This window comes from Myxine glutinosa, chromosome 9 (assembly GCF_964187855.1).
Source record: "Myxine glutinosa chromosome 9, kmMyxGlut1.1, whole genome shotgun sequence".
NCBI lineage: Eukaryota > Metazoa > Chordata > Myxini > Myxiniformes > Myxinidae > Myxine > Myxine glutinosa.
The window spans coordinates 130,648,607-130,671,303 of NC_136269.1; the positions used below are offsets into that span (position 1 = coordinate 130,648,607).

The following is a 22,697-nucleotide window of genomic DNA, read 5'->3' on the forward strand; positions in this document are numbered from 1 at the left end:
TGCACTTTTTTCAAATAATGCACCATTTCTTTCAAAAAAAGGTTGAAATTTTAAAATCTTTTGGTATCCACATATATATTTCTTTGGTTTGCAGTGGAACAAAACAAAAAAGCTGAACAAATTACCAAATCTTAGCTTATTCCACACAGAAATCCTAAAATGGCCCGGACATTATTATTGGCACCTTTTCGAAATTGTGAGAAATAATTAGAGTTCAAGCAGGTGCTTCTCCTTTACTTTGGAATTGAAATCACCTCTGGTGAGTTGCAGTTGTCTGCAATATAAAAATCACTCATGCAACCAGTTTGAATAGAGAAAAGGAGTCATTCTGCTGTTTTGTGTCACTGTGTGTACCACAATGAACATGGAGAAAAGAAAAAAACAAACAGAGAATTGTCTGAAGAGGTCAGACACAAGATTGTAGCCAAGCATGAACAATCTCAAGGCTACAAGTCCATCTTCATCAACCTTGATGTTCCTGTGTCCACCGCACGCAATGTTATCAGGAAGTTTAAGGCCCTGTAGCCAACCTCCCTGGACGTGGCCACAAGAGAAAACTTGATCAAATATTGCAGCGAAGGATTGTTTGAATGGTGGAGAAAGCACCTCGATCAACTGCCAAACAGATTCAAGCTGGACCTTCAGACACAATGTACGACAGTTTCAACTCGCACCATCCGTCGCGAACACAATGAAAGAGGGTTCTATGGTAGGAGACCCAGGAGGACCCCACTGCTGAGAGAGACACAAAAGAAAGCTCGACAGGAGTTTTCCAAAAAACACCTGAACAAGCCAAAATCCTTCTTGGAGAATGTCCTGTGAAAAGATGAGACCAAATTGGTGCTTTTATGGAAAGCACATCATCTCTATGTTTACAGAAAACAAAATGAAGCCTTCAAAGAAAAGAACAACATCCCTACAGTCAAACATGGAGCAGGTTCAGTTTTTTTTTTTGTTTTTTTTTGTATACCGAATCGAGGCTCGTGAAAGAGCTAACATTTACTTCACAAACAAATCAACCAGACAAACAAAACACACAAAAAGAGGGAGCGGAAAACAAGATGGGGAGAGAAGGGGAAGCACACAAACACAACATTTGAGAGCAGGGAGATGTGTGGAAGGGAGAGGGCTTGGGGGAAGGAGGCGTGGGAAGGGGGGGTGGGGGGGTGGAGGGAGAAGTATAAAACACAAGGACACCAAGGACTTCCAGGACAGAAGTTGGTATTTCAAAAAAGTGGAATTGGGGTGAAATTAGCGGGGGTAGAAAAGATCAAGGTTTTGGATGGGGGAAGATAAAGGAAGATAAAGATAAAGGTTTGGAAGATCAAGGTGATGTTTTGGGTTGCTGTGCTGCCTCTGGCACAGGTTGCCTTGAATGTGTGCATGGCATCATGAAATCAGGAGATTACCAAGGCATTTTGGAGTGCAATGTTCAACCCAATGTCAGAAATCTGGGTCTCTGTCAAAGGTCATGGGTCTTGCAGCAGGACAATGACCCCAAACACACTTCAAAAAGCACCCAGGAATGGTCCAAGACAAAACGCTGGACTGTTCTGAAGTGGCCAGCAATGAGTCCAGATCTAAATCCCATTGAACACCTGTGGGGAGATCTGAAAACAGCAGTTGGGAGAAGGCACTCTTCAAATCTGGGAGAACTGGAGTAGTTTACTCAAGAAGAGTGGGCCAAACTACCAGTAGAGTGGTGTAGAAAGCTCATTCATGGCTATAGGAAGCACTTGACTGCAGTTATTTTGTCCAAAGTCTGTGCTACCAAATATTAAGTCTACGGCATCAATAATTTTGTCAATGCTATTTCTTTTTATTTTCTGATTTAAAATGATAGATTAAGTTCTGAATCAAAAACGAGGGTTCTGTAATATTAGCAGTGAAATAAAGAATTGTGGAGACCAAATACTTTTGTCAATTTCAACTTATTTTTAGAGAAAATTGTGAGTTATTTGAAAAAAGTGCAAGAGTGCCAATATTTTTGGCCACGACTGTATATTGTCAGGACCAGCAGCAGATTCCCCTGTCACCAACAATACCTGGTACCATTTGTCAAGATAGTGATGAGAAATGGCCCTGAGCTACCAACTACAGGTGATAGTTCTCACCAAACCTTTAGCCGTTCATTTGCAAAAAATGGTGATAGATCTCCATCACCTAGCCAATGGTTTGCATTCCCAAGTGGCTTTCCCTGTTTGAATAGTGGATTGTACATAGGTAAATGGCTCTCCCATTTCATTTGACAGTTCCCTCTCTACCATCCCCCTTTCCTTCCACATGCACATTGTACAGTTCTGCTCAAAATGGGCTTTTGACGTTCACTTTCTCCTTTTTTGTATACAAAGTACAAGCTCGTGGAAGAGCTAGAACACAGAACTGATCAGGATGTAACAGAACAAAAGGAACAATGGAGAGGGAGAGAGTGTGAGAGAGCAAGAGAGAGAGAGATAGAGGAGGGGGGGGGGGGGGCAGAGAAATACAGCAACAGCAGCGTTAGGTGACAAAATAGATGGAGACATGGACAAATAAGTGATGTGGGAAAGTATGAAGGGTAGGGGAAGATGCACAGAAACAACAAGATGGATGCAGAAGTAAACTTTCAGGAAAGAAAAACTGGATATTTGGAAAGAGGTCGGCTTGAGGGAGATTAATGGGGGTAGAAAAGATCATTATTTTTAATTGGGGAGAGAGAGGTTATGAGATGGTGTTCAGCAGCTGTCTTGAATACATGGAGGGAAGAAGAACATTGAATAGGATGTCGACATCGGTTCCACAGGCAGGGAAAAAAAGGAAAGAAAGAGTAGGTGAGTCGTAATTTTGGATTTTGGGAGGCTTTCCAGAAGGGGAATGATGGTGGAACATTTGTGCCCTGCAGAAACTTGGGGGATGAGAAGAGGGGGAACAAACCATGGAAATGGCAGAGGGTGCAAGACGAAAAAAAAGGTGGCAGAAGACAGATCACTGACATGTCTGCAATGTGAAGGTGATCGACCCATACATAGACTTAGCTTCATTTATAGGAGATTCCAATGATCTTGAAGGCCTTGGTTTCCACGGCATCAAACTGAGCAAGATGTGAGGCAGAGGCGACAGCCTAGAGGGAAGAGCAGTACTCCATCAAGCTTGAAGGCATGGTCGATGGATAATAGTTCAGGTGTGTGAAGGAAGGACCTGGCACGATGGAAGATGCCGACGTCGACGACTGGCTTTGAAGGCCAACTTTGAAATGTGAATAATTGTCAACTACTGGCCCACTGAATGTTTGTTCTTTCATTGTCTTTGCTTGCCACCGCCTGTCTTTCTCAGATAACAATCTTCCGGACACTATTTATCGTGAGATACAAATCTAGATTCACTCCACTAGCATTTGACTTTTGATCGCTTGGTCAGTGTTTCACTTTCCGCAAAGGTAAAAAAATGCAAGCCACATGCAGAGATTGTACCATGAATGAAATATGAATGAATGAATGATCGTTTTGAGGCCATTTTCCCCGCTAGAGCGGGGGTTAGCTTTGCGGGCCCCATGACAATCATGGTTCCCTGTTTGAGGCAATGTTTTTATGGCCGGATGCCCTTCCTTACGCCAACCCTTAGTCGCCTCTTACGATGCGCAGGGATACGGTGTACCTATTCTAAACCGGGGTACACACCGGGATCATTCATCCCAGCAAGCTGGTACTCAATTTGCCGACCTCGGAAGGATGACAGGCTGAGTCAACCCCCCTGGTGTTAATTCAGCGATCAACCGGGATTCAAACCCAGGATCCTGGGATCCCAAGCCGGCACCCTAACCGCTAAGCTAACACCGGGCTATTTTAGTCACAAGGAAAAAAAAACATACAAGGAAAAAAAAATAAAATAAAAAATAAAAAAAATAAACACCTTTAGAGGCCATTTTTCCCCGCAAGCGGGGGTTGGCCTTTTTCGGGGACCGTGGTTGTTGTTGTTTTTTGGTCCCCTTTTTGAAGCAATGTTTTACGGCCGGATGCCCTTCCTGCCGCCAACCCTTTTTTCGCCTTTTTACAACAAACAGGGAATTACCAGTGAACTGGTACTCAATTAGCCAACCTCGGAAGGATGACAGGCTGAGTCAACCCCCCTAGCGTTAATTCAGCGATCGACCGGGATTCGAACCCAGGATCCTAGGATGCTAAGCTGGCACCCTCGCCGCTAGCCCAACACCAGGCTTTTACAATATTTTAGTCACAAGGAAGCAATTTATTTATTGTAAGTTATATAATATAGTTTTGAAGGTGTCACGTGGTTTCTTGCAGATGCTAAACCACGTCAGACACATTTTGGCATGCTGCGTGTTAATTTTGACTTTTACACTTTGACCGAGGGAAGTATTTTGAACTATAAATGAGAAAGCAAAGAAAATAAATAAATAAATGAGAAAGTAATGAAAATAAATAAATAAGAAAGTAAAGGAAATAAATAAATGAGATAGCAAAGAAAATAAATAAATAAATGAGAAAGTAAAGCAACTAAATAAATAAATAAGAAAGTAAAGAAAATAAATATGTACCATGGCCCGAGTAAATGTATGGGTCATCGTTACAAGGTCACCTGACTAATTCTGCTCTCTCCTGTTTGAGACACAATCGGTGGAGCAATACTTCATGTCATTCTTGGTGAGCTGCTCTTTTTATTTTTGGAATAATGGATCCCAACAGCCCTAACCTAATGTCAAGTGTATTATGTTTATAAATAGCTACAGGTGCCATCACGGTGAAGAGAAGCAATTAGCCTCAAATTCTGACACTGGCATGAGGTAAGCACCATGACGAGTCAAGAGCACTATTAAAATAGGTGGCATGTACAACCGAAATTCTGCAAAATATAAAATGTTATTTCAACAATGTTATGAAAAAATTAGTTATTCAAATCAATCCACACCCCCTCTCCCCCCAGTCCCTAGCTCCCCGCACCAACCACAAGTCCTCAATCCCCCTTCCCCAACTCTGTCTCCCCTCTCCCCCAGCACACGTCTGTCCTACCGCCCCCCATTGTTCCTGATCTTCAAAGCAAGAGGGCATTCTTACATAATCACACATCATTTCTTTATTACCTTGACAAAATTGTAGAATATTTACATCTTTCCCCTCCCTATCTACCTTAATATTCTGGCATTACCAAGTTCCTCAAAACTTGCCTTCCCACTTTCCAAACATCTCCTTTCACCCCATTCACAATCTTGGTAGCACCGAGATATGTCTCCTGAGAACGATTATCCAAACTACCTTCAGATCCCCATTCACAATCTCACGAGATATGTCCTGTGGAAATTACATGCAATTCCCATTCTCAAGGGATTGTGAGAAGTCAATTTGTGTTAATAAATGATCCTAAATTAATTATCTTCTTTGTGATGCATAAATACAATGTTAAAATTAAATAACGATGAAACAACATTTCATTCACAATCTCACGAGATTCTGTCATCTGGCAATATTTGTGACAGAGGAACAGACAAACATGTGAAATAATAATAATAATAATAATAATAATAATAATAAGAAAAGGCAAGAATGCAATTTACCATTTGTGATCCAACAATACAGTGCCTTCAGAAAGTATTCACACCCGTTGACTTTTTCACATTTTGTTGTGTTACAGTCTGAATTTATAATGGATTGAATTGAGATTTTGTTGTCACTGATCTACACATAATAATACCCCATATAATGTCAAAGTGAACATTTTTTTGGAACGTTTTTTTACAAAATAACGAAAAATGAAAAGCTGAATTGTCTCGAGTCAATAGGTATTCAACACCTTTGCTATGACACTCCAAATTGATTTCAGGTGCATCCAATTTCCTTTGATCATCCTTGAGATGTCTCTACAACTTGATTGGAGTCCACATGTGGCCAATTCAATTGAATGGACTTGACTTAAAAAGAAACAGACCTTGCTGTATAAGGTCCCACAGATTTTTTTAAACAGCTTTCCTTATATAGAAAGTCCCACTTTCTATACAAGGCCACACAGTGACCAAAGGTCTGACAGTGAATGTCAGAACAGAAACTCCACCATGAAGTCCAAGAAATTGACCATCGAACTCCAAGATAGAATTATGAAGAGGCATAGATCTGGGGAAGGGTATAAAACAATTTCTAGAGTGTTGAAAGTTCTCCAGAGCACAGTGAGCTCCATCATTCGGAAATGGAAGGAAGATGGAACTACCCAGACTCTTCCTAGAACTGACCATCCAAGCTAAATGAGGAACCGGGCAAGGACCTTTGTCAGGGAAGTGACCAATAACCCAATGACCACTATGACAGAACTACAGAGTTCCTTGGCTGAGATGGGAGAACCTGCCGAAAGGACAACAGTCACTGCAGCACTTCACAAATCTAGACGTCATGGGAGAGTGGCCAGACAGAAGCTACTCCTGAGAAAAAGGCACATGACAGCACACCTGGATTTTGCAAAAAAGGAATGTGAAAGATTGAGAGCATGAGGCAAAGGATTCTGTGGTCTGACGAGACTAAAATTGAACTCTTTGGTCCAAATGCAAAGTGCTATGTCTAGCGGAAACCGAGCACAGCTCATCACCCATCTAACGCCATCCCTACCGTGAAGCATGGTGGTGCTGCAGCATCATGCTATGGGGATGCTTTTCACCGGCAGGGACTGGGGGACTTGTAAGAATAGAGGGAACAATGAATGGAGCCAAATATAGGCAAATCCTTGAGGAGAACCTCCTTCAGAGTGCAAAAAACCTTAGACTGAGGTGACGATTTATGTTTCAACAGGACAATGACCCCAAGCATACAACCAAAGTAACACTGGAATGGCTTCAGAAAAATAACGTGAAAGTCCTTGAGTGGCCCAGCAAAGCCCAGACTTGAATTCACAATCTGTGAAAAGATTTGAAGATTGCTGCTCACTGACGCTTCCCTTCCAACTTGACAGAGCTTGAACAAATCTGCAAGGAAGAATGGGAGAAACTCCCCAAATCCAGATGTGCAAAACTGATACAGAAATACCCAAGAAGACTCGAAGCTGTAATCACTGCCAAAGGAGCTTCCACAAAGTATTGACTCAAGGGGTTGAATACTTATGTAAATTAGATATTTCTGTATTTCAATTTTTAATTGTTTTGTAAAAATTAAATTAAAAAAATTCCAATTTGATGATGTGTAGATCAGTGATGAAAAATCTCAATTTAATCCATTTTAAATTTAGGCTGTAACAACAAAATGTGAAAAAAGTCAAAGGGTGTGAATACTTTCTGAATGCACTGTATATTACAAAGTCAAATAAACATGGCAGACAAAATAAGGAATTATTGATCATCATTGATGAGGGAAAATGGATACAATAAACAATCACATACCTGGTGGCGGTCCTTAATCACTTTCTTGAAACACTTGTTCAGGGACAAGTTGTGACGCACAGAATTCTTCCAGCCAGAAGGCGCGGAAACAAAGTATGGAAAATGCTCAATAATCCAGTCGTAGATGCCTTTCACTGGAAGCCGTTTATGCAGTGAGGCTTCTATAGCTAGGAAAATGAGGCAGCTGAAGGAATACGGTGGCTTTCCATTCGGGTTCCGTGCAAATGAGGAGCCATCCCCATCACCAGCCGTATCAGACGGTGCCGGCGAAGGCAACGAGTCAGGGGGTGGGCTAACTGCACGCAAGCCAGCCTGTCCACCAAGCCGCAAGCTGCCCAACAGGTCTCGCCCGGCATGCAGCCAATCTAAGTTCGTCAGATCTTCATCTCGTTCCCCAATCAATATCATTTTACCACAATCAACATCTTCTTCCTTGCTCAGCACAACCAATGGTCCAGCATCTTCTTCAGGCTGCTGTCTTGGCAACAGTGCTGGAAAGTGCTCCAGGTTGAGTTTGAGGTCTAAGGGCATATTGAATCCTGGTCTGGGTTCTGCATCGCTGGCAGGTTCAGGGAAAAGGCCGTCACCATGACGCACCACTGCCAGATGACTTAGGCCAGACCTCTCAACAGTCACATCAGGGAGGACCACCGGTGCCATACCGTCTTGTGTTCCTGGGGTGAAGCACAAAAAGGGGATGGGGATTTGTCTGCTTACAGAACTGTATGTAAGCAACCACAATCTCAAAATCACAATATTTCTGGAGTGAGAGAGGAAAAGGAGGGAAGGAATAACTTTAACAAAGCTATTTCCAAATTTTTTCTTCTCACATACTCAAAACATCTCTAATTAGCGAAATATTGGGCTGGCAGGATGGCCTAGCAGTACGAACACCTTCCTCTAAGCCGTCTAGCCTAGGTTATCCCAGTGTTTCATCGGCAGAGTGATTCCCTAGTCGGTGGAAGTTAAAGACCCCTGTGTCCTTCGCGAAGAGTAGGCGAGCTATAGCCGGCACCACAAAATAATTTCAAGTTGCTGCCCTAAGTACTGCTGGGAAGGCAATGGCAAACTACCCATTATAACCCTTGCTCAGGAAGCTGCTTCGGTGGCACCGGCACTCTGTAAAGAGTATGGTACATCAGACAGACAGAGAGAAAGAGAGAGAGAGAGCACGAGAAAAAAAGATGTATTGCCGAAGAGCATTGAAGCATCAATGCTGTCTTTGTAAAAAATCGTCCTGGGATAAGGTCCAGAAAGCATTCAGCAGTCTTACAAGAAGGAGCTGTCCCCAGTATAAGGAATTCGAGATTAGAAGGCGGGAGCAATTTTGCGTGTGGGTTTAATTGCTATTGTTGTCATGGCGAAACACCTTGCGTGGGCAATTGGCAAGCAGTCAATCCTGTGGGAGCACCATAATGGGCACCACGTCTCATTCAGTCTGCCATGCACTATCATTCCATCAAATTACCTTGAGGCAAAAAGATTCGACTTGAAAATAGTTATTTCTTTTTAAATAATATGGAAAATCAATTACTGTAAAACGAATGCTGTTGTAATGTACACTTCTGTAAGCCTATATATGGACCTTACAATTAATTTCAAGCACACAAGAAAAATATGTTGTTTATACACAAATACAGTACAACAAACAAATTGTGCCCATATGTGAGGTTCTGCATATTTCACTTGAGCTGCATGGAAAAAAAAAAATGACAAATTTTTATTCACCGATAAATACTCGCTCCCTCAGGGAAGGAAGTATTGTGCCAGTGAAATATCTTGCACAATGCCAGTGTGCGCAGTCCTCGCTCACTTTATGAAAATGCCGGTTGCACCCTGCACCTCACCCTTTATAAAAATTTATATAAATATAACTATAACCCTTAATAAAAACAATAAATAAACTAAACCTGGGATAGGAAGATATTTGGGGAAATAAACAGTTTAAGTGAGTGTGATAAGTGAAGATGAGCGAAGCGTTGCGTTTTAGGTGTTTAACTTGAACAGGTCTTATGGGGATGGGAACATCGGGTCTTTTGTTAACAAGTGTTTGCTGGTCAAATTTTAAAGCTTCCTCAGAGGAAGGGTATTTTAAGCAAGGTGTCAATACATAGCACCATGAACTATGTGACCCAATGGAAGATGTCCTTGACTTGTGCAAAAAAAAAAAATAATAATAATAATAATAACATTAAACACGTCAGGAGACGACGATGGTTCACGAGCGAGCGGTATTCAATGACAAAGGTCAAAACCGACATTGAAAATATATAAATAGGAATGTATTATCTGTTATGAGACTAGTTAGCTACACAATACCAAAAATTCGGTTCGATTCCGGCAACTTTGAAAATTTGACCTTTGTGACCTTCAAAGGTCAAAGGTCGAAGATTGTGAAATTTGTTGGAAAACTTGTATTTCATGATGTATGTGATAATATAAGATCATGTACGACATTTCACCCTATCAGGAAGTGAACAATGTAATAAAACCATCAAAAATCGACTTTTCTAAATTTTGTGACCTTGTGACATTGACCTTGGGGCGAAAATGAAAAATCGAGCTCCGTGGGGCTGGACACATGACATAGGCCTAACCAAATACTGAAACCCCTGTCAGATTCCACCAACTCCCTCGGAAAAGATGTAGCTTGAACTCGATTACCCCCTAAAAAGACATCTTTTTCGGGCGTGGCTCCGCCCACAATGGGCGCAATACGCCCACTCTAGGCAGGACACAACGAGATCATGATATCAACCTCCCACCCAAGTTTCATCAAGATCGGATGATATCATCGGGTAGTTATGCTGCGGACAGACAGACACACACCCATGACAAATATAGTGGCCACTCTGTTTGATAACTCGTGAACCAATAATGAATACATGATCAATAAATGAATAATTGTGACCGAATCACGTAATGCTGTATTCTGGCAAATGTTTTCACATAGGGCACCAACGTGGAAGCAACCACAATTCCAGGTATGTCCAACTCCAGCAGCAATCGACATTACCACAATGACGGTATGAGCACTCAAATCTGAGCCTGGGGAATGGCATTCCACACACGAATCGGCTCTTGTTCCTGTTCATCGAGGATCTGTGGCTGTCTTGGCAAGTTCAAACATGACGATCAATGATATCCCAGAGATGTTCAATTGGATTTAAATCTGGTGAGATGACAGGCCATGGTGACATGACAAGAACATTCCTTGTTTGAATGGCCCTGTGAGCAGGAGCATTACTGTGCATACTGCATAAAGATGATTCCTGGACCATATTGTTGAAGGGTGCACATGTTGTTGCAAGATCTCAATTTATCGCTCTGCCGTCAGATTGCAATGAATACGGATCAAGTTGGTGTGAAAGGTTTCTGCAATACCATCCACATAATGACACTTCCGTGTCCAAAATTTGTAGCTTCCTGGACACAGACGGGGGCATAATCCTTCATTGCGTCATCTGTAGACACATGCATGGCCATCATTCTTTTCAAGGAGAAACCTGGATTCGTCACTGAACATTACACTTGCCCATTGCCTTTATCCATCGGACATGCTGACTTGACCACTGCAAGCATGCTTGGATGTGTAGCGGTGCAAGTCTTGGATGCTGAACAGGACGAGCACGGATCCCTGCATCACGGAGACACTTAGACGGTGTTGCCACGTACCCTGCAAAGGTCCTGGGAGGGTGTTTGCAGTACTCCTGACTCCTGAGTGGCAGTCCTCATCTTGGGACATCCACTTCTTGGCACATCTCTTGTTGATCCCGTGGCTTGATAACATCAACTGAGGTGATAAACAGTTCCTCTCCTCATGATAAAGAGCCTTGCAACATTGTTAACGGAAGACTGTGCTTGGCGTCCAATGATATGAATCCTCTAATTATCTGAAAGACATGGCATTGTAATGGATTGCTAAGGAATGTAATCCATGTGTGTTTTGGAGGAATGACACGCGTTTTTTCTTTTTTGGACACAGAATCAAGGCTCGTGTAAGAGCTAACACATTGAACATGAAAACATGCACAGACACATAAAACATGCAATGAAGGGAGCGGGAGACAAGAGGGGGAGAAAGGGAAGCACACAAGCACAACAACAGAAGAGAACAGGGACATCGGTAGATCTGTGGAAGGGGAAGGGCTGGGGGGAAGGGGGGGAAAGGTACATGGTATAAAGCAAACGAACACTTCTAGGAATTTCAGGAAAGAAGTTGGGGATTTAAAGAGCCGGATTTTGGGTGTTTTAACAGGGGTAGAAAAGATCAAGGTTTTGGATGGGGGAAGATAAGAGATGGTGGCGAACAGCTGTTTTAAAGACCTGGAGTGAGGAGAGGGATTGAATAGAGTGTGGGAGTTTGTTCCAGAGGCAGGAGAAAAGAGGAATGAAGGAGTGAAGGTGAGCAGATGAGTTTTGATTTTGGCAGTTTCACCAGTAGAGGGTTGCTGCCAGATCTTGTGCGTCCTGCAGGAATATTTGGGGGACAGAACACAGACAGAACAGGGGGAGCAAGGCCGGAGAGGAGTCGGTAGAAGACAGAAAGACCACCTACCTGCCTGCGGTGAGTTAGTGAAAGGCCCTCAGAATCAGCTTCATCGTGGGAGATTCAAATGATTCTGAATGCTTTGGATTCAACCACGTGAAGCCGAGCTAGGTGTGAGGCAGGAGCACCAGCCCAGAGGGGAGAGCAGTATTCCATTGAGCTGCGGATGAAAGCTTTGTATGTGGTGAGGAGCTCAGAAGTGCCCAGAAAGGACTTCGCACGACGGAGGATGCCCAGTCGGCAACTGGCTTTGGAGCCCAGCTTGGAAATGTGGTTTTCCCAGGAAAGATCATGGCAGATAGTGAGACCCAAAATTTTGAGTGACAGAACTTCTTGGAGAGGATTGTTGAGAAAGTAGATGGGAGGGTTGTCCAGATGGTCTTTTCAGAGAGACAAAGTGAGAGTGTGAGATTTGTCAGGATTGAAAGACATGTTCCACTTGTTTGACCAGTTTGTGATATTGACCAGGTCTGCAGAGAGTGAAAAGGCTGCTGCCTGCCGATCTGAGGGTTGGGATATGGAGCGGCAGAGAGTGGAGTCATCAGCAAAGAAAGAGCTACAGAGGGTTTTCCAGGGAGTCGGAGAGATCATTGATGAAGACCAGAAAAAGCACAGGGCCCAGAACACTGCCTTGAGGAACTCCAGCCAGAACAGGGAGGAGAGAAGAGAGAATTCCATTCAGGGCCACACATTGACTGCGACCAGAAAGGAAGTCTGCAAGCCATGCGTGGAGGTTTCCATGGATACCATACGAGGAGAGTTTGGTGAGAATTACAACACGAGTATTACAACAAAAACACGTGTATGTATCATAACCATGTGACAGTCTGAAAGTTGTTTTTTTTGTTTGTTTACAGAGTCAAGGCTCATGGAAGAGCTAGAATAGTGAACAGATCAGGACACAACAGAACAAAAGCAACAGTAGAGAGAGAGAGAGAGAGAGAGAGAGAGAGAGAGAGCAAGAGAGAGTGAGAAAGTGAGAGAGTGAGAGAGTGAGAGAGAGGGGGGGAGGGGTGGGACACCCAAATCAGGACAAAGGACAAAACAGAGGGAGACTTGGACAAATAATGGGTGTGGGGAAGAATGAAGGGTAGAGCAGAATGTATGGGGTGGACAAGATGGATACAGAAGCAAACTTTCAGGAAGGAAAAAAAAATCGAAATTTGGAAGGGGTGGATTTTAATGGGGGTGGAAAAGATTATGGTTTTGGATGGGGGATGATCTGAGATGGTGGTTATTTGAGACAGTTATACCACAGCTGTCTTGAAGACCCGGATGGAAGATTGAGATTGAAGAGATTGTGCAAGTTGGTTCCACAGGTGGGGAAAAATAGGAAGGAATGAGTGGAGGTGGGCAGTGAGTGATTCTGCATTTTTGGAGTTGTCAAAAGGGGGTTGATAGTGAATCATGTGCACCCTGCATATACCTAGGGTGGGGAGGAGGGGCGAGACAAAGCACGGAAAGTGCAGTGGTGCAAGCCCAGAAAGGAGGCAATAGAAGACAGAGAGACCACCAAACTGTCTGTGATGGCAAAGTGATAGCCCCATCGACTCAGCTTCATCACAGGAGATTCCAAATAATCTTAAAGGCCTCGATTTCCACAGCATCAAGCTGAGCAAGATGTGAGGCAGGAGTGCTAGCCCAGAGGGGAGAGCAGTACTCCATCACGCTGCAGATAAAGGTCTCATAGGCAGATAGTAGCCCAGCTTAACGACATGTTATTATGTGACCAAGTGGAAGGTTTAGGCTTACAAGGCACCAAGTGTAATAACACAGGAAAAAGCAGGAATGTAAACGGCAGGAAAAATAGATTTATCTTTTTAGTTATCTCTTTTGGCAAGCAGGTACATGAAGCTTATCTTGAAAGTTTAGGGGATCTCATTTGTGTAATAAGGTGGTGAAAATTCACGTGGCACATATTCCTTATCAAGAGAACAAGCCAACAAGATTGATTAAATGGTTTGACAGGAAAATAATTTAATACTTGGAGGGAAAAGGGGGAAAGGGAGGGGTGGAACAATAAAAACCACACGAAAAGACAGTTATACCACAAATTGGAGAACAAAAGGTGGGCAAACAAGTAAAGAGAAACACGAGGTTTCAGCTTGGTTACGGAGAAGAAATATTTCTGCCAAAAATAAAATCCATACAGTATGTTCTGTGAGGTTATGGAGTAAAACATAGATCAAGGAGGAAGTAGTGGGAAACTAGGAGAAAGCCAGTAGAAGACCAACAAGCCACGAAGACGCTTGTGCTCATCATGATACTTGGTCATTTGTTGGTAAATGTGATCGTGGTCTGGTTGTAACTTAGAACCACCACAATTTGTAAATTGACGATTCACAAATATCAAAACAACATTGCCCACAAGGTTTCGATCTTAATGTGACCGAAGTAACAACGGCCCTGATGTCGTGGATAGTACATCAGTGCTCTCTGTAAACGTTTCCCCCCTTCGACTCGCTTTATTTGTTGACCCTTTGCCCATTATTGTTTCACCATTCCCTGAGCCTTCACAAAAATGCTTAAGATGCATGACATTCACCTCACACATCTATCAGATCTCATGAGAAATTAGAAGAGATTTTTGGATGGGAATTACAGAATTAGAGATTCAAAGGGGAAAATTTGGGGGAAGGAGGTCGCGGAGGGGAAAAGCGCGGACATGAACAATTTAATTATTTTTAGTCCCATATATACAGTCGTTGCACCCTTAAATAAGCCACTTGGTCATGGCTTTAATAGCAATCACAACCTCGTGACAAGTGAGTCTTTGCAACCAGGATCAGTGTGAGGGAAAATCTATATAATAATAGCGTAAGGACTCGACTTTGTTATCCCTTTTACGCCGCACCCAGTGACCCGATGCCCACGGCACTAATGGATTTACGATCTACGAACCGCGCTCTTTGTTTATCACGTACAGCCATACTCGAAAAATCTGAAATAGCCGACGTTGGGGCCCAAAAGCATCCGATTAACTGCCGATACGACGCCATCTTACGACGCCATCGTATTGGCGTCTGCTGGGCGAAGGCGAAGCGAGCCGTCCGCTGATTGGACAGTCGAGTGGTGTGAACATGGGTGGTGTGAACCAAATGGTCTTTTTATTCCCTTGAACATTTTAAATTAGGATATATAAGGAAACGTCTTTATCGTCATTTTAATAAAGTTAAATGGAGTGACGTTGCGATACTCGGGGTGCGTTGCATAAATCCTCGTAACTCAGAGGTGTAGCAGATGGCGAGACGTAAGGAAGCTTAAAGATAACGAGCTGAAACAGACGAACGATATGTCAATCCCTTTCTACACCGAACGGCAATAAAAGTATGAGAGCGGAAAGGCATGGCCTGACCACTTCGAGCATAGAGAAGGACTGATTGGACTTAACTTAAAGAGAAAAAATTGGAGCTTAACGGAAGAAGAAGATCCCATGAGCGCTCCCCTATGCCATCCATAATAGTACACTCTATCCATACACCACATCCTCCCTTCCGTGGATGTTCCACGGGTTTCGGCTAGTAAATAAATAAAACAGTAGTACCAAGTGTGATGCCCAGTGACCTGTACCTTGTGTCGGGTGAGGTCAAGCGTAACATGTGCTATGAAGATTCACCGTTTCAATACGATGTGATGCGTTTGTTTTGGTAATAATTGTCAACTGTGATTTAGAACCTAAATACACCACATACAATACCCTTTACCTCCAGAAAGGAAGGAAATAAAAGGAAAGTGTCATGTGGAAAAGATACCGTCGGCGTCGGGGAGGGGAGTAGAGGAGTAGGATAAAAATTCCGCTATTTTAGTGTATGTACAGACTTGGCATTTAATATGGAATTTTTTTTTCTTTCTTGACTTGGGTTTAATTTCTGAACTCGGGATATCAGTCTGGTGAGTTTCTTTTACGCTTCGGTGATTTCTTTGTTAAAAGAACCATGTCACTGATTGTCTGTCGCAGCAAGAAGTCAATAACAGGATTATATCACAGGTGGCGTGACAAAATGTACGGACAGGTACATTTGACGATTGGCTTCACAATCGGGTATATAAGGGTTGTTGCGTTCTGTATTAGTGGAAAACAACTGCTGCACGTCTACAAAAGTTATTGCCGCTTCCTCTGGAGATGGTCCGTCAACTCGACAATGCTGTTTGTCATTTAGTGGTGGCTTTACGAAATTCCGGCATTAAACAGCGTGCTATTGCTTGGCAGTATGGCATCACTCAAGGTCAGGTGTCAAAGATCCTGAAACGAAATGCTCAGAGGGGTGTCCCTACTCCAATACCGAGGCCAGGACGTCCCCGCAGAACCACAAGAAGGGATGATCGCCAGCTGCACCAGTTAGTCCGCAATGGCCGGACCAAGTCAGCTAATCGGCTTAGGGCTGAGTGGCAGCAACTGACAAATGTGCCTGTATCCAGAAGGCTAGTCGACCAACGACTGGTTCAAGCAGGCCATCGTGCCAGGCGTCCCCTGAGAAAGCCACGTCTGACCAGACAACACTGCCAGCGCCAATTGCAGTGGGCCAGAGAGCACCGTCAATGGCGGCCAGGACACTGGAATCACGTGATCTTCAGTGACGAGTCTAGATTTCTGGTCTATCGTCAAGATGGCCGCGTCCGAGTGCGCAGACAAGTGCATGAAGCCTACAACGAAGATTGTATAGTGCCAAAAGTCCAAGCTGGAGGTGGTGGGGTGACCGTTTGGGCTGCTTTCCATGCAGGGGGCAAAACTGACCTGGTTGTTCTGAATGGAATCCTGAACCAGTTCAAGCACCGAGCCATTCTGGAAGAAACATTGCTTCCATTTGTTCGTGCAGCCTTTCGAGGAAACTTTGTCTTCCAAGATGACAATGCACGGCCTCATCGTGCTCGCATGATCCAACACTTTCTTGCTGACCGTGGTGTAGAGCATATGGAGTGGCCTGCCATGTCCCCGGATATGAATCCGATAGAGAACTTGTGGGCAGAATTAACGCGTCAAATCGACAACTTGGACCAGCAGCCTGCCTCTGTGCGTGAATTGCAGCAGGCTATTGTAACTGCATGGCAAGCGATTCCTGTCCAAACCTTGGCAAATCTCGTGAACAGCATGCCTCAACGTGTACGTGCTCTCCTGAATGCTCGTGGGGGTTACACGAAGTACTGAACTGTAATTTTACTGTCCGTAATCCCAGTCATAATTAAACTTTTGTTTTTGTTAAAAAAATTTTTTGGCTAATGTGCAAAATAAAGAGATACTTCTGGAAAACGCACAGAAGTTTAACACAGTACTGTCTATGAATTGAGTTCGATATCAGTTTGCATCACTTTCAAGGATCAATTTATTTGCTTCGAAATTTCAAATGTGGTTTTTGTTTCTTTTAAAGGTCACATTAACAAAATCTAGAATAATTTCAACATAATTCCAATGAACTTTTGGTTCTAAGTCATCTTGAAAAGTAAGTTCACCCCGACAAAAAAAAAATTCCATATTAAATGCCAAGTCTGTAATTGCGTATGGTGTAGCGGTTCCCGCTGAATGTACACAATCGCCTTGCACCTGCCAGGACGCGGCCAGGGCGCGATCGCCATGCCGGGCTCGTCCGGACGGGCCCAGATGCGCCTCTCCTGGGCATGCCCGGACTCGCTGTTCCCGGGCACGCCCGAACCTCCCGGTCTCGTCTTTCCCGGGCATGCCCGCTCTCGCCTTTCCAGGGCTCGCCCAGAGCGCCCGGGCATGCCCAGCCTCGACTTGCCAGGCCGCGTCCAGGACGCCCGGGCATGTCCAGACTCGCCTTTCCAGGGCTCGCCCAGAGCGTCCGGGCATGCCCGCTCTCGCCTTTCCAGGGCTCGCCCAGAGCGCTCGGGCACGCCCAGCCTCGACTTGCCAGGCCGCGTCCAGGACGCCCGGGCATGTCCAGACTCGCCTTTCCAGGACTCGCCCTTGACACCCGGGCATGCCCGGTCTCAGTTTTCCCGGGCAAACGCCCCGGCATAAATGTGTATATATATTGCTGCCCGATAAACGGGCTTGTCAGAATACCTGAGCTGTTTTGTTTCAATAAAGCAACTCGGACGAATTCCGTCTTTGGTCACGTCAATTCTTTCGACTCGCATTGGAGCGCAGCTCCTTCACTGTTGACCTACCGACATGGACACGGCAGTGACTCTTAAACTGCCTACCTTCTGGGAGGCTCACGCGGCTGTTTAGTTCGCCCAGGCGGACTCCCAGTTCGCCCTGCGAGGCATCACCGCGGACGACACCCGGTTCCACCACGTCGTGGCAGCGCTCGGTTCCGCCACCGCGGCCCGCGCCCTGAGCCTCCTCGAGCACCCGCCGGCTGCCGACAAGTATGACGCGCTGAAGACGCTCCTCCTCGATTTCGCCCTCTCACCGGCGGCACGAGCACGGCGCCTGCTCGCCCTGCCCGAGCTCGGCGACACGCGCCTGTCCGAGCGCATGGACTATATGCTCTCGTTGCTCGGTGAGCACTCTCCGGATTTTCTGTTCCGCGAGCTGTTCCTTCGCCAGCTGCCTCACCCGGTACGCCTCGCCCTGGCTGGCACGTCGATCACCGATCCCCGCGCCCTCGCCAGGGAAGCCGATAAGATCTCCTCGGTGGGCCAACACATCGGCGCGGCTACCTGGAGCCTGCCGCCGTCCGAGGCGACGCCCGAGCACCCTGCACGGTTGGAGGCTGAACTGCCGGTGCAACTGGCGGCCGCCACGCCGACCGCTTCCGACACGATGGCCGGGGCCTCCACCTGACCAGGCGTGGTGTTATTACCACGCCAGGTTCGGACACAAGGCTCGGACGTGCCGACCCCCGTGCACTTTCGGCAAGTCGGGAAACGGCCGGGCCGGCGTTCATTCCCAGCCATGAGCGCCGGCCACTCGGGCAATTTGCTTTTTATTCGGGACAAAGCGTCCGGGCGGCGTTTCCTTTGTGACACCGGCGCCCAACTGAGCATCATACCCGCCTCCGAGCAGGACAGGCGGGACGCCGTTTGCGGCCCCTCTTTGGTCGCTGCTAATGGCTCGGCCATACGCACTTTCGGCCCGCGCGACGTCACCCTCTGCTTCGGCAGCCAGCGCTTTCAGTGGACCTTTGTGACCGCCTGCGTCCCCATGGCTTTGCTGGGCGCCGACTTCCTCTGCGCACACGGGCTGCTGGTCGACGTCAAACGTCGTCGCCTTGTCAACGCCGAGACCTTCAGCTCCCTGGCGTGCACGATGAGCAGCTCCGCGCCGACCGAACTGGCGTGCGCCCTCCCGATGGCGAACGAGTTCGCTCGCCTGCTCGCGGAATTCCCGGCCCTCACGCGGCCGACGTTTTCGGCCGTCGCAGTGCGGCATGGGATCGAGCACCACATACCCACTACGGGCCCGCCGGTCTACGCCAGGGCCCGCCGCCTCGACCCGGCCAAGCTCGCCGTGGCAAAGGCCGAGTTCGACGCGTTGGAGCACCTCGGCATCGTGAGGCGCTCCAATAGCACGTGGGCCTCACCACTGCACATCGTGCCAAAGCCGGGGGGCGGATGGCGCCCGTGTGGCGACTACCGCCGCCTCAACGACGCTACCACCCCCGACAGGTACCCGATCCCGCACATCCAGGACTTTTCCGCCCGTTTGGTGGGACGGGTCATATTTTCCAAAATTGACCTGATACGGGGATACCACCAGGTACCTGTCCGGGCGGCCGACGTCCCGAAGACGGCCGTCATCACGCCGTTCGACCTGTTCCAATTTTTGAGGATGCTGTTTGGCCTCAAGAACGCGGCCCAGGCGTTCCAGCGCTTAATGGACGGCGTGCTGCGCGACCTGCCATTTCTTTTCGTCTATCTGGACGACATCCTCGTCGCCAGCACGTCCCGCGCCGAGCACCTCCTCCACCTCCGAACACTGTTCGGTCGCCTCAGCGAGCACGGCTCAATTGTCAACCCGGCCAAATGCCACTTCGGCACGACGACCGTTGACTTTTTGGGCCACCGCATCACCAAGACCGGGGCCGTGCCGCTGCCGACCAAGGTCGGGGCCATCACCACGTTCCCGCGTCCCCGTTCCATCAAGGCCCTACAAGAGTTCCTCGGCATGGTGAATTTTTATCACCGATTCGTGCCCCGCGCTGCTCAGCTCATGCGGCCCCTTTACGAGGCCCTCTGGGGCAAGCCGGCCAAGCATGACATCGTTTGGTCCGCGGCCACGGACGCGGCCTTCGCGAGTGCAAAACGGGCCCTCGCCGACGCAACGCTGCTGGCTCACCCGGTGCTCAACGCGCCCATCGCCCTCACTACGGACGCCTCCAACTACGCGGTGGGCGCCGTCCATGAACAATGGGAGGACGGGGTTTCGCAGCCACTCGCTTTTTTCAGCCGGCAGCTCCAGCCAAACGAGTTAAAATACAGCACGTTCGACCGCGAGCTGCTCGGTCTATTCCTGGCCGTTCGCCATTTCCGACACCTCCTGGAGGGCCACCCGTTCACGGCTTTCGTCGACCACAAGCCGTTGGTCTACGCAATGGCCAAAGTCACGGAGCCGTGGTCGGCCCGCCAGCAGCGCCACCTCTCCGCCGTGTTGGAATTCACCACGGACATCCGGCACGTCGCCGGCAAAGACAACGCCGTGGCCGACTGTCTTTCTCGGGCCAGCGCGAACGCGGTCCACCTCGGCGTGGACTTCGCGCTCATGGCGGCCGACCAGACCACCGACACCTCGGTGCAGGCCCTCCGGGCGGCGGACACGGGCCTCCGCCTGGCCGACATCCCCTTCGCGGGCACCGTCCTGCTCTGCGACGTCTCCCAGGGCCAGCCTCGCCCCATCGTGCCCGTTTCCTGGCAGCGCCGCATCTTCGCCTCCATCCACGGCCTTTCTCACCCGGGCCGGAAAGCTTCTCAGAAGCTGGTGTCGGCGCGTTTCGTCTGGCACGGCCTTCGACGGAACGTCCGCGACTGGGCCAACGCCTGCACGGCCTGCCAGCGGGCCAAGGTCCACCGCCACACCCAGGCCCCGCTAGCACCTTTCACCATGCCTGCACGGCGTTTCGACCACGTCCACGTGGACCTGGTGGGTCCCCTGCCCCCATCGCGGGGGTTCACCCACCTGCTCACCATGGTGGACAGGACCACCAGGTGGCCGGAGGCCGTGCCCCTCACCTCCACCACCACCGCCGACGTGGCGCAGGCGTTCATCGCCACCTGGGTCGCGCGCTTCGGCGCACCGGCGGACATCTCGTCTGACCGCGGCCCACAGTTCACGTCCGAACTTTGGGGCACGGTCGTCCGCTTGTTGGGGGTCGCGCTGCACCGCACCACGGCCTACCACCCCCAAGCCAACGGGTTGTGCGAGCGGTTTCACCACTCCATGAAGGCCGCACTCATGGCCGGCCTTCAGGACGACGGTTGGACCGACCGGCTGCCGTGGGTCCTTTTGGGCCTCCGCACGGCCCCCAAGGAGGACCTCCGGGCGTCCGCCGCCGAGCTCGTCTACGGCCAGCCGCTCCGCGTCCCGGGCGAGTTCGTGCCCGACGCTACCAGTCCCTGGTCCGCCGCACACCAGTGCTCGGACCTCCAGGAGGCCGCCCGACGATTTGCCCCCGTGCCAACGTCCCGCCACGGCGGCCCCCAGTCCTACATCCCCTCCGGCGCTTCGCACAGCGGAGTACGTCTTTGTGCGTCATGACGCGCACCGGGGGCCACTCCGGCCGCCGTACGACGGGCCCTTCCGGGTCCTGCGACGGGGCGACAAGTCCTTCGTCGTCGACGTCGGCGGCCGGTCGGACCGGATCTCTGTGGACCGCCTCAAACCGGCGCACGTGGACGTCGACCGACCACCACGGTTGGCCCTTCCTCCGCGGCGAGGCCGCCCCCCGTCTACAGTTCCCCCCGCTCGACCACCCACCACCGGATCGGACCCCCCCCCCCCCACGACCCTCCAGGGGTCGCTTCGGCCGGGTCATCTGGACCCCCCTTAAATTGACCCTGCCGGTGCAGGTCCATTCTGGAGGGGCATGTGTAGCGGTTCCCGCTGAATGTACACAATCGCCTTGCACCTGCCAGGACGCGGCCAGGGCGCGATCGCCATGCCGGGCTCTTCCGGACGGGCCCAGACGCGTCTCTCCTGGGCATGCCCGGACTCGCTGTTGCCCGACCCGGACCCAGGCACGCCCGAACCTCCCGGGCACGCCCGGTCTCGTCTTTCCCGGGCATGCCCGCTCTCGCCTTTCCAGGGCTTGCCCAGAGCGCCCGAGCATGCCCAGCCTCGACTTGCCAGGCCGCCCGGGCATGTCCAGACTCGCCTTTCCAGGGCTCGCCCAGAGCGTCCGGACATGCCCGCTCTCGCTTTTCCAGGGCTCGCTCAGAGCGCTCGGGCATGCCCAGCCTCGACTTGCCAGGCCGCGTCCAGGACGCCCGGGCATGTCCAGACTCGCCTTTCCAGGACTCGCCCTTGACACCCGGGCATGCCCGGTCTCGGTTTTCCCGGGCAAACGCCCCGGCATAAATGTGTATATATATTGCTGCCCGATAAACGGGCTTGTCAGAATACCTGAGCTGTTTTGTTTCAATAAAGCAACTCGGACGAATTCCGTCTTTGGTCGCGTCAATTCTTCCGACTCGCGTTGGAGCGCAGCTCCTTCAATGGCATGTGACCTTGTGGGCCAATTTGGTTGGTCATTCTGGAGAACCAGTTGAAATGCTCACATTTTACAAGTGCAAAATATCAATGAAAAATATATAATTTGACACATAAAATGCCGACCAAGCCCAAACTACATTGCAAATACCTCTACTTTGTTCAAAGTTTGCTCAATTTGAAATTCT

At 48.4% G+C, this 22,697-nt stretch overlaps 1 protein-coding gene across 5 annotated transcripts in view; it reads right to left on the reverse strand.

Annotated features, from left to right (window-relative positions):
* FOXN3 (forkhead box N3) overlaps positions 1-22,697 on the reverse strand; it is a 183,109-nt gene that overhangs the window by 86,108 nt on the left and 74,304 nt on the right. For all 5 annotated transcript variants that reach the window (XM_078784937.1, XM_078784936.1, XM_078784938.1 and 2 more), the window contains one exon: positions 7,352-8,025. In XM_078784937.1, the coding sequence (XP_078641063.1) occupies positions 7,352-8,025 (674 nt within the window). The remainder of the gene's footprint in view (positions 1-7,351; positions 8,026-22,697) is intronic.